At 39.4% G+C, this 12,473-nt stretch overlaps 1 protein-coding gene across 1 annotated transcript in view; it reads left to right on the forward strand.

Annotated features, from left to right (window-relative positions):
• Window positions 1-3,752, forward strand: part of Igsf11 (immunoglobulin superfamily member 11) — a 128,772-nt gene extending 125,020 nt beyond the window's left edge. The window contains exon 7 of the mRNA XM_021185375.3: window positions 1,228-3,752. Within this exon, the coding sequence (XP_021041034.1) occupies window positions 1,228-1,660 (433 nt within the window). The 3' untranslated portion in view covers window positions 1,661-3,752. The remainder of the gene's footprint in view (window positions 1-1,227) is intronic.
• The last annotated feature ends 8,721 nt before the right edge of the window (window positions 3,753-12,473 follow it).

Raw genomic sequence — 12,473 nt, forward strand, 5'->3', positions numbered from 1 at the left:
TGAATCTAAGTAGGATGAAGAGCTTGCCTGTGCCTCCACATCCACAGGGTAGATAGTGACTGTCACACCCGAACAGTTAGGCCATAGAGCACGTGTTTTATGTTGGCCATTGTAATAGATGGGATCACGCAGGAGCCAAGAGCATCACCTCACACACACACCAGCTTCTCTACCGACTCGTGCACTATACCATGACTTGGCAGGAGGGGAAATACTTTTGGTTGATGCTTCTGGAGGAGCTAGGTTCAGAGGTCATTGTCTCTTGATGGCTTCCTGTCAGAATCTCAAGACAGCACATAGCATCACATAGGGAGAGACAGGGACATGTACATATCCGTCTGGTCTTTCTCTTCTTACTAAGCAGCTGGGATTCAGTAACAGTGCTCTATTCTGATAACATTATCTAGTCCTAAATACCAGTCAGGGCTCCTTCCTGCCTCTCAGTGCTGAGCTTGACTATATACCCTCAGAATACCCCTCAATGGAGATCAGTGTCCAACCGTTGATCTTCATCCTTTCATGGACATTCGAAGACATTAAAAACTATAGCAGGCAGATGATAAAAGAATACTTAATGTGTTAAGGAAAAAAATGTCAAGATGATTTTTAAAAAAAAATAGCTCATGGGATTTGAGGGTCCAGAGCATCTCAGACTTGGCCACACCATATCCTTTTGAAATGCTTTAATGACCTGAGTCTTCTCAGCAGGACATACCCAGCCTCTCAGGATTTGGCCCCCTTGCTTCTCTGCTCTTGCTCTCAGCCATCTGCTCTCTCTGTTCTATCCATTAACCCCTCATCAGCATACCACAATGGTTCTTCAAGCTCTACTTGAGTCTAGACATCATGAAAACAAAAGATAAATATATATATACATATATATATATATGTGTGTGTGTGTGTAGATGTATATATGTATACATCTATATATATGTGTGTGTATATATATATGCATTATATATATTATATATGTATTATATATATATATATATATATATAGAGAGAGAGAGAGAGAGAGAGAAAGAGAGAGAGAAAGAGAGAGAGAAAGAGAGAGTCTAGACACCATGAATGACTTTCTCAATTTCTCCCCATGCTTAGCTTGTTTCCCTGGGTGTTTTATGACAACTAATTCAGTGGATTTATTTGTGAATGTCTTCTTTTAGTTAAAAGAGATGTTTAAATATCTATGTGTAAATAAAATGCATGAATAACTTTGTTTCATTTCAGAGAGGATGATCTTCCCCCTAAATGCTCTTCTGCCAAAGCCTTCCACACAGAGATATCCTCCTCAGAAAATAACACGCTGACCTCTTCCAATACCTACAACAGTCGATACTGGAACAGCAATCCCAAACCCCACAGAAACACAGAGTCGCTCAACCACTTCAGTGACTTACGCCAGTCTTTCTCTGGCAATGCAGTTATCCCATCAATCTATGCAAATGGGAACCATCTGGTTTTGGGTCCACATAAGACTCTGGTAGTTACAGCCAACAGAGGGTCATCACCTCAGGTCTTGCCCAGGAACAATGGTTCGGTCAGCAGGAAGCCTTGGCCTCAACACACTCATTCCTACACAGTAAGCCAAATGACCCTGGAGCGCATCGGTGCAGTGCCTGTCATGGTGCCTGCCCAGAGTCGGGCAGGGTCCCTGGTATAGGATGACTGAGGACACCATGTTCAGAAGAGAATAAATGGACTGCCTTCAGGCAAGGGGGGAACACTGCCTTCAGGCAATGGGGGAGCACTGCCTTCAGGCAAGAGGCAGAGTGGGATGGGTGAGTGCTGAAAGATAAACTTTTGTTATGATTCCATTAGCAAAAAGCACAAAGAGGAGGCGTGTGTGAAGTGGCCTGGGGTTGTTCCATCATGAAGACTCAAGAAGACTGTTCCCCCCCACACAGATGTCCTGAGATTCAGTTAAAACATGCTGCATCTCCAGAGATGTGCCAAGCCAAGGAGAATGCTAGAAGCAGAGTAAAGTTTACCCCCCAAACTGTGGTCCAGCTGGACCCCTTCTTTTTAATTCTTGCCTAACTTAATAATTTTCAGGACCCTTCAAGTGCCAGGTGGAATTTACATAATGAAATTATTTTTAAAAAATAGGTGTCCTTAGGGGAGAGAAAACAGGAGCAAGCTCATGGTCTGGCCTAGTCTGCCTCTCCCACTCCTGATGACACTAGCAATGCATTCCATCTGAGCTGTCTTTATCATAGAGGCAAAATTGTTCAGAACTCTGGCTGGAGATGGGGAGAAATAAGGAAACTTCTTGTGAACACCCTACACACAGACACACACACAGACACACACACAGACACACATACAGACACACACACACAGACACACACACAGACACACACACATTTATTTACCTCCTCCTGAACCATGAATCGTATTGGCGATTTTGCTATATTGACAGATTCTCCTCTGTTACACTCTGGGATCTCTCACAGGTCCGTGGCAATTACTGTTCATGATTTCCTGAAAAAAAATATTTTTTTAAAAGAAAACTATTACCCTGTCTCCAAAAAAAAAAAAAAAAAAAAAAAAAAAAACCAAAAAAAAAAAAAAAGAAAACTATTTTTTTTTAAATACTAGAGAGACAGTGGACTAGGAAAGCGAGAACTTGCCGCCTTGTCCAGTGACTGTATTCAGTGACTGAACAGAGCCCCCCCCCCACCACACAAGAGTTTGAGGTGACTGAGTGGGTGGAACCAGCTGGAGCCAGGTGGGAGGGGCCTTTACATTGCCAGCAGGGCCCCAAAGAATCGAGATTGTGTATGGCAACCTTACTGTCGCACAGGCCACTGTTAATGAGGACAGCGCCTGATGCCTTTTGTACCGAGGAAGATAATTGCCTCTTGTTCGACAAGTAGAGTTTAGTAGGTTATTACAAAAAGGGCAAGAGTTGTTTTGGTTTTGTTTCTTTCAAAATAATTTTTTTTTTTTTTTGCAAAAGAATAATGAGGGTTAGGCAAATGGGGGACCTTCCTGTGTGCTCTTGGGGGGTCTGCTCAGCATCTGGAAATTTGGGTGTGCGATTTTCCCTGAACACATTGCATACCAGTGTAAAAAGACTCGGCCTCCCCCCTCTTTGGCTTTTTTACTGGGCTTGGCTGGCCTTGCAGTTTACCAGATTCATTTACAGACTCTCTGCTCTGTATGGCGCCGCCTGCCGTGTCTGTCTGTCTGTCCGTACTTGTTTTGGTGACTATCCTGCCTTAATCACTTTGCTTTAGGGCAACTCATGGTGATTTCTTCCAAGATCTGTTTTTAAATTGTTTGGACTACTTGAGCCCACAACTCTCAGAGGACATTCCTTTTTTTTTTTTTTTTCCTCCTTTCTTCCATTGCTTTTTCCCTCTTCCCCTGTGCTTCCTGCCTTCTTTCCCTGTCCCATGGGCACTGTCCTCACAGGGAGTGGCCTCCTCTTTCCAGTGATGTAAGTGAATGGAAGCCATCACTGGCTGCACATACTTTTTCAAAAGGGACACTCGGGAAGTCACTGCTGTGACCGTTTCAATGTTGATAAGAAGGTGAATTTACTGTAGTGTTACCTTCTTCTCCCCACTTGATGGTTCTTGACTTTGTAAAAATTTAAATAAATGAATGTCTATACTTTTTAAGGAAAAGAGAAAATACCATGTCACAGAAAAGATGAAACTATTAGATGCTGTTTAGAAAGCATTTATCTTGCATTTCTTTATTCTTTCTAATTACCTAAAATTCAATAAAAGTTTATTCATATAAAACATGCTGTCATTAATTGTCATAGTAGTAATAGATACATGACTTTTAATTTGATGTTCCTTTGGTATTAAATGCATTGGTCTACTCTGTAAAGTTGTGTACACACACACACACACACACACACACACAAAATCATTGTAATAGGCATATATTATTTTCAAAATGACTTAAAGTTACTGTGTTAGATTTTTAAGTGGATTCCAGTCATCACTAATAGGTTTTGTATGTAATGAGCCCTTTTGAACATCTATCTATTTCCATGTCATTAATCTGAAAGTTCCTGAAAATAAGTTCCAGGTTTTCTTACTACTGAGCCACTCATTGCCTCCCACACTGAGTGCTGTGAGCATTGCATAGTGAATAAATGACTGAGGATTTCCGAGCTGAAGTTGCCAAATCAAAAACTAGGGGCATGATTGAATAGTAACTCCCAACACATATTGGAACATTTTTTTCTGAAGTAAATATGAGACTTCGTTTTTATATTTTTATACTGAGATAATAGTACATTTACATGCATATATAAGAAACTTTAGAGACCACAAGTTCTTTTAACTTAATTTCTCACCCAGAGATATCTTGAGCAGCTATGATATATCACAAATAAACATTAATAAATTCATTAGTCTTTCTCAGAGTTCAAAACCCGTGATTTCACTTGTGGATATATACTAATATACTTTTAATTTGTGAGACACTGTGGTAGTTCAGGCTGGTCTTGAACTTGCGGTCTGAGTCTCAAGTGCTGGGAGTACTGGCATGCCCCACTGTACCTGGCTGTAGATAAATACATCTCTATCATGTATAGATTCATTTGACCATCAGAACAGCTGAGATGCATTCCATATGCTGCTCTGTCTTAGTCAAGGCCATCTCCCTGTTCTTGGGCCCCTGGTTCTTGAAAAATGGCAACACTGTAAGATCTCTGTTGTTCTGTCATGTTGATAATGCCAGATAAATGGAATGAAGTATGCAGCTGTTAAGACTTGGTGCTTTCTCAGGCTCATTACTTGAGAACCATCCATATTGTTGCATGTATGAAGAGTTGGTTTCATTGTATTGATGAGTGGCATTCTGTGATGTAAACATACCCCCCATTCACTTAATCTCGTACCCACTGGAAGATGAGAAAGACATTTGGGTTGTTGACACTTTTGTCTGTCACGAATGTCTTCATATGTTTATGTGCAGATTTTCATGCCAACCTGAGTTTATCTCTGAGGGAAATGCCCATTGCAGTTTCTGGCTTGTGTGTGGTAAACACATGCTTGGTTTTGAAAAGGGAAAGCATGCATATTCTTCCAGAGTAAGCAGTTACATATCTCTTCTAGCAAATGCACAGTCCGGTTTCTCTGAATCTACTACAGGTCTGAGTATTTAGGGCACTTTTGGTGTTAGCCATGTTGGTAGGCATTTAGTGATATCTCACAGTGGTTCTGTGATTTTAACTTGTACATTCCAGTGGCTAATGGTCCTGATGTGGATGTAGTTTTATGTGTTGGTTATCCCTATATCTTCTTCAGAGAAATGACTGTTCTTGTATTCTGCCTATTTTTATTAATTTATTATTTATTCATTTTACATTCTAATATCTCCCCTTCCCTCCCAGTACCTCCTTATGTAAGTTCTTCCCCCACAAGTCCACCTTCCCCTTCTCTTTGGAGAAGAGGAAGCCCCCCCCCCACATACACAGCACACACACACACACACACACACACACACACACACACACACACATACCCTCTCCCTGCACATCTAGTCGATGGATCCTAGCTAGGCCTAAGCTCATCTTCTTTGAGGCCAGTCATGGTGGTCCATTTAGGGATGCTGGATCCACAGACAGGCAAGCAACAGGCTCAGGGACAGCCCAGACTCCAGTTGTTGGGGGACACCCATGAAGAACAACCTGGCTGTCTCTATACCAACACCATGCAGTGTTTATTACTATTGCTCTGTAATACAGCTTAAGATCAGGGATAGTGATACCTCTAGAAGTTCTTTTATTGTTCAGGGTTGTTTTAGCTATGCTTTTTTATATTATTATTATTTCATATGAAGTTGAGAATTGTTTTTTTCAAGATCTGTAAAGAATTGTGTTGGAATTTTGATGGCGATTCCATTGAATCTGTAGATGGCTTTTAATAAGATGACCATTTTCACTGTTAATCCTACCAATCCATGAACATGGGAGATCTTTCCATCTCTGATATCTTCCTCAGTTTCTTTCTTCAGAGACTTGAAATAGTTGTCATACAGGTCTTTCATTTGCTTGGTTAGAATCACACCAAGGTATTTTATATTATTTGTGGCTATTGTGAAGAATATGTTCTCCCTAGCCTCTCCCCCCCCCCCCCATTTATCACTTGTATAAAGAAGGACTACTGATTTCTTTTTTTTCCTCAAGCCAAACTTTTTTTAAAATTTTTAATATTTTTTATTACGTATTTTCCTCAATTACATTTCTAATGCTATCCCAAAAGTCCCCCATACCCTCCCCCCACTTCCCTACCCACCCATTCCCATTTTTTTTGGCCCTGGCGTTCCCCTGTACTGGGGCATATAAAGTGTGTGTGTCTCTTTCCAGTGATGACCGACTAGGCCATCTTTTGATACATATGCAGCTAAAGTCAAGAGCTCCGGGGTACTGGTTAGTTCATAATGTTGTTCCACCTATAGGGTTGCAGATCTCTTTAGCTCCTTGGGTACTTTATCTAGCTCCTCCATTGGGAGCCCTGTGATCCATCCAATAGCTGACTGTGAGCATCCACTTCTGTGTTTGCTAGGCCCCGGCATAGTTTCACAAGAGACAGCTATATCTGGGTCCTTTCAGCAAAATCTTGCTAGTGTATGCAATGGTGTCAGCGTTTGGAAGCTGATTATGGGGTGGATCCCTGGATATGGCAGTCTCTAGATGGTCAATCCTTTCGTCACAGCTCCAAACTTTGTCTCTATAACTCCTTCCATGGGTGTTTTGTTCCCAATTCTAAGAAGGGGCACAGTGTCCACACTTTGGTCTTCATTCTTCTTGAGTTTCATGCGTTTAGCAAATTGTATCTTATATCTTGGGTATCCTAAGTTTTGGGCTAATATCCACTTATCAGTGAGTACATATTGTGTGAGTTCCTTTGTGATTATGTTACCTCACTCAGGATGATGCCCTCCAGGTCCATCCATTTGCCTAGGAATTTCATAAATTCATTCTTTTTAATAGCTGAGTAGTACTCCATTGTGTAAATGTACCACATTTTCTGTATCCATTCCTCTGTTGAGGGGCATCTGGGTTCTTTCCAGCTTCTGGCTATTATAAATAAGGCTGCTAAACACAGTGGAGCATGTGTCCTAAAGAAAGACTACTGATTTCTTTGAGTTAATTTTGTATCCGACCACCTTGCTGAAGGTGTTTATTTATTTATTTTTATTAGGTATTTTCTTCATTTACATTTCTAAAAGTTCCCCATACCTCCCCCACTCCCCTACCCACACATTCCCACTTCTTGGCCCTGGCATTCCCCTGTACTGAGGCATATAAATTTGCAAGACCAATGGGCCTCTCTTTCCACTGATAGCCGACTAAGCCATGCTGAAGGTGTTTATTAGGTGTAAGAGTTCTCTGATAGAATTTCGGTGGTCACCTGATTTAGCTTTGGTAATTGGTATCTGTCTAGAAAAATTATCCATTTCATTTAGATTTTCCAATTCTGGGGAGTATAGGCTTTTTATAGGAAGGCTTGATGATTCTTTGAATTTCCTCATTGTTGTTATAGCTCCCTTTCCATATCTGATTTTGTTAATTTGGGTACTGTCTCTCCACCTTTTCCTTTGGCTTAGGATTTGTCTATCCTGTTGACATTCTCAAAGACCCAGCTCTTGGGTTCATTGATTTCTATTTTTCTCTTTGTTTCTAATGGATTGATTCAGCCCTAAATTTATTTCCTGCTGGGTGTGTTGGCTGCTTCTCCTGTCCCCCAGAGCCTTCAGATGTACTTTTAGTTAGTTCATATGAGAACTTTCTAATTTCTTTATGAAGGCACTTAGTGCCTTCCTCTTAGTACTGCTTTCACAGTGTTCCCTAAGATTGGGTGTGTTGTACCCTCATTTTCACTGCATTCTAGAAAGCCTCTAATTGGTTTTTTTTATTATTTCTTCCCTAACCCAGTGATCATTGGGTACAGAGTTATTCAGCTTCCACGAATATGTAGGCTTTCTGTTGTTTCTGTTGTTTCAATTCAGCTTTAATCCATGGTGATCTGATAAGATGCATGGGGTTATTTCAATCTTCTTGTATCTGTTGAGGCTTGCTTTGTGACCAGTTATCTAGTCAGTTTTGGAAGAGGTTCTGTGAGGTGCTGAGAAGAAGGTATATTCTTTTGTGTTTGGGTGAAATGTTCTTTAGGTATCTTTTAGGTCCATTTGAATCATAACTTCTGTTAGTTTCATTATTTCTCTGTTTAGTTTCAGAGAGTGGAGGGTGGGAAGCTCTTGGGATCCTGCAAGGCTCTTAAGGACTGAGTAGTAAGCCCAGAGCTAGACAATGGGGCTCCAGGGACCGTGCACAACTCACCTCTGCAGGCTGTCTCAGGCGGGGCTGGTTGGAAAGGGATTTGGTCTGTTCTGTTTATTTCCAGGTTGCTTTTTGTTGTCTTTATTATCGGCTCTGAATAGTTATCTATTTATTGTATATACAGTTTGTTGTTGGTGATATTTACAGATTTTCTCTAATTTGTAGGCTATAGCTTTAAATTTTCTTTATAGACTCTTTCACAGAACTATAATAGGGTCCTTTGGGTTCCAGTACCTGTGCCTTATAATGCCAGCTACTCCAGCATCTGTGGAAGGAGAGTTGTGAGTTCTCGGCCGAGCTGGGCAGCTGCTTTCTTTCCTACTTGTTCTTAGGCTCCAGAGGAGCCTAAGAACCAGAGGAGTGATGTAAGCCCTGTAAGACTCTATCAGAAACTATGTTAGATAATGTCCAAATTATCAGCCCCCCTACTTTTCAAAGGAAATTTGTTTTACTGTGTATGTAAATTTGCATGTGTGTATGTCTGCGTGTGTTCACATATGTGATACATGCACATGACATGTCCTACCTGTGAAGGTGAGAGGACAACTTGTAGATATCAATTCTTTCTTCCTGTCAGGTTTTTCCCCAGAATCTAATTGAGGTCATCAGGCTTGGTGGCTAGTACCTCACACACTGAACCATCTCAATGGTATATATATTTTTTTCCTGTTATGGATTGTGCTTTTTTTCATCAAGTCTAAACTCTTCATTTAGATCCAGGTCCTAAATATTCTCAATATTTTCCCCCTAAATTGTTTTATGTTTTTTACATTAAATTCCATAATCAGTTTTGAGGTTCTTTTTTCACAGTAAAAGTTTCATTTGAGATTGATAATTTCGCTATGTGGGTCTCCTTGCTATCTGTCCTCAAGGAAATTGCTTTCCACTTTGTGAAATGGGCTGAGCCCTCCCACATCAATCACTAATTAACAAAGTGTGCCCCTAGGCTTGTCTGCAGTCCTGTCCTAGATCTAATGGAGGCATTTTTATAGACACTGTGGCAGCATGGCACAGAGCCTGCATGGGTCCACACCAGATGGCATATGGAAGGGGGAGTGGACACACACCCCCATCCATAACCCAGGAGCTCTCTCCAGTTGACAGCCACTTCCAAGTGAAAAATTAGTTTTCTCCAAGGGAGTCTCACTGGAGAACAAACCACTCTATCTAAAGATTAGGCCCAATGCCCAGCAGTTGATATCCAATACAGAGTGAACTCAACAGCAGCTTTGGAGGTTTGTGTTTTGTTTGTTTGTTTGTTTGTTTGTTTTGTCTCATAATGCTAAGTCTAGACATTTTTTCTGTCTTCTTACAAGTCCTTTGTGTATATATTACTGTTTCTACTTGTGTTTTATGGGATTCCTCTGTGTGCAAACAGGTATGTCTCTGTATTTATATATATTTTTATGCTTTTTCTTTGGTTCTTTTTGTTTGATTTTTGTCATATTATAATATGATATATTTATTTTATTCTATCTTATCTTATAGTTATCCCTTAGAAACCTGTTTGTTTGCTAATGAGAGATAGAGGGTGAGTCTGGATGGGAGAGGAAGTGAAGGGGAACTGGGAGTTGATGGGGAAGTATGGGGAAGGGAAGCCTTAGAATATATTGTACAAAAAAGATTTTTTTTTCAATAAAAGAAGCTTTACCTCCTTTCCTTATCTCTGATGAGAGCAGGATTTGCCGTATGTCCCTGTTTCGTTCCTGATGCTGGCAACTGTGTCATCTCCATTTTGCTTTTTGTTGGTCTTACTCAGAGTGTGTTGTTCTGACATTTTTCATTTTTCAAAAGAGTGATGCTTTGTTTCATTAATGCTTGTCCTTTTTTTTTTTATTTTTCCCTTTTGGTTTTATTTTCATTGGCCTGCCTTTGTTATTTATATCATTCCAATTTGCATTGCATTTATGCTGATCTCATTTTTTACTATATTTTGGAAGTAAGTAAATAGTTTATTGATATGAAACTCATGTTATCTTCTAATGCATCTATCTACAGCTATAATCCCTGCCCCCCGAGCTTTTTTCATTCTCAACATGTTTTGAAATGTTGTATTTGGGTTCCTATTCAGTTGTATGCAGTTGAAAATTTTCGCATGGAACCTCCTCTCTGGTCAGACCAGTGGAGCTAAGTTGGCCCCTACCCCATTTAGGGGGGATGTCTCTGTGTTAAAGAACATACTCTATGATTCTATCCTTTTATATTTATTGAAGTTTGTTCCAGGAGGTCTGTGGTAGTTTGTGCTCCATGAGCGTTTGCATAATTTATTCTGCTGCTGTTGGGCTGAATTTTCCTTGGATGCTAATTGCATTGTCTTAGACACATTAGTCACATTGTGTTAGACAGTGTCATATCTTTAACACTTTTTTTTTTTTTTTTGGTTTTTTGAGACAGGGTTTCTCTGTCTAGCCCTGGCTGTCCTGGAACTCACTCTGTAGACCAGGCTGGCCTCGAACTCAGAAATCTGCCTACCTCTGCCTCCCAAGTGCTGGGATTAAAGGTGTGTACCATCACCTGGCCCTTTAACACTTTTCTATCTCATAAACCAACTGCTAGAAATGGAGAGCTGAACCCCAATCCATAATTTTTGATTTTTCTTTATGTTCCCAGTTTTTTTGCTTCCTATATTTTGGGACTAGTGTATATTTGCTTGTACAACTGTGCTTATCTATCTTTCTGGCATCTTGGCAAATTGATCCTTTCATTCTTACATAATAATGTTGCTATTTCTATTAATAAGTGCACTGACATCTACTTTACCTAATGCTAATTTTTTAACTTTGACATTACTGAAGTTGAGTGACAATGTGTTCTTCACCTTCTTATTCTTAGCATTTCTACACTACCGTAAATTAAATGAGTTTCTTGTAGGCCGCATGACCAGATTTTGTTCTAACCTTTTAGAAAGTATCTACTAATTGCTACATTTTAAACACTGAAATTTAAAGTAATTATTGACATTTAGACTCAGAATTGGTGAATTTTATTTTTAATATCACCCCATCTCTAGTTCTCATAACCTGTTTCTCTGTCCTTTTTCCTCATTGTTTTTAATATTTCATATTTATTTATAATACTTCTCAGTATAATGCTTTGTATAGTTTTCTTGCTTTAGGTGCTAAATATTTCATATTAAACATATCACAGTGAGAATTTTTTTCCCAGAATGTCCTTCTCTTTGGTTTTACAAGTAGTTACTATGTTTCTGATATGAAATGTGATAGCTTTTGCATATTGAAAAAAGAGCCAACCCATCTAAATGTTAAATCACTAACTGTATTACATGCTTTAATAAAAAAGTCAAATAAGCAAGAAAACTATACAAGCTATATGAAATAATAAAGGACTAGACCTATAGTTCTCAATGGTTTGCTTCCATAGCATAATATCTTCTTATATATAGCAGATCTACTTACACGATAGCAAGTGGCAAGATTGGAAGATTTTGTTTCTGTATTCTGTATCTGTTTCTGTGTACCACCATTTAACCATTCATTTATATAGATTATGTGAATTGCCTCTAAGTTGTATGTTGATATAAATGTAGGCATACAGAAAAGACCATACCATAGTCTACTTATATCAACATTTTAGGAGTTTTGTTATAGAAACCATCCTACTAATATCTAGTGTGTCTTTTCTTGGGCATAAGTTGTTATATACATCTTGTTTCAATAATGAGAAAAATAAAATATGATTTATAAAACCCAGGAAGAGAATACTCATCATACATATCATGGTTTTACCTTTTGCTTTGCTTTTTGTAATTTCTTTCTTGTATGATCCAAGACAACTTTAAAAATAATTCCATTTCTTTGAAAAAACTTCCCTTAGCCTGTCTTCAGGGTAGCTCTTAAAGTATCAACAAATTCTATCAGGTTCTCTTTGTCTAAAATGTCTTTGTTTCCACTTTAATCCCCACTGAGTGTTGCATTGACAACTCTTTCAACCCTTGATGAATGTAGGAAGTGTTCCGCCATCAACTCTCATCCCGGACTCACTCTTGGGTATCTGTCTGGAGCTCTGATGGAAGAGTGGTGCGGCTGCCCCTGTGGAGTTTTCCTCAGTAAATCCTACCAATCTGTCTTCTTGTTTATTTCCGTTTTCTGCCCTGTCACTTCTGCACTGTTGAGATGTTATGGCATGCTTCTCCTTCAGCTTA

This window comes from Mus caroli, unplaced genomic scaffold (assembly GCF_978045245.1).
Source record: "Mus caroli unplaced genomic scaffold, Mus_caroli_1 scaffold_17, whole genome shotgun sequence".
In the NCBI taxonomy this organism is placed as follows: Eukaryota; Metazoa; Chordata; class Mammalia; order Rodentia; family Muridae; genus Mus; species Mus caroli.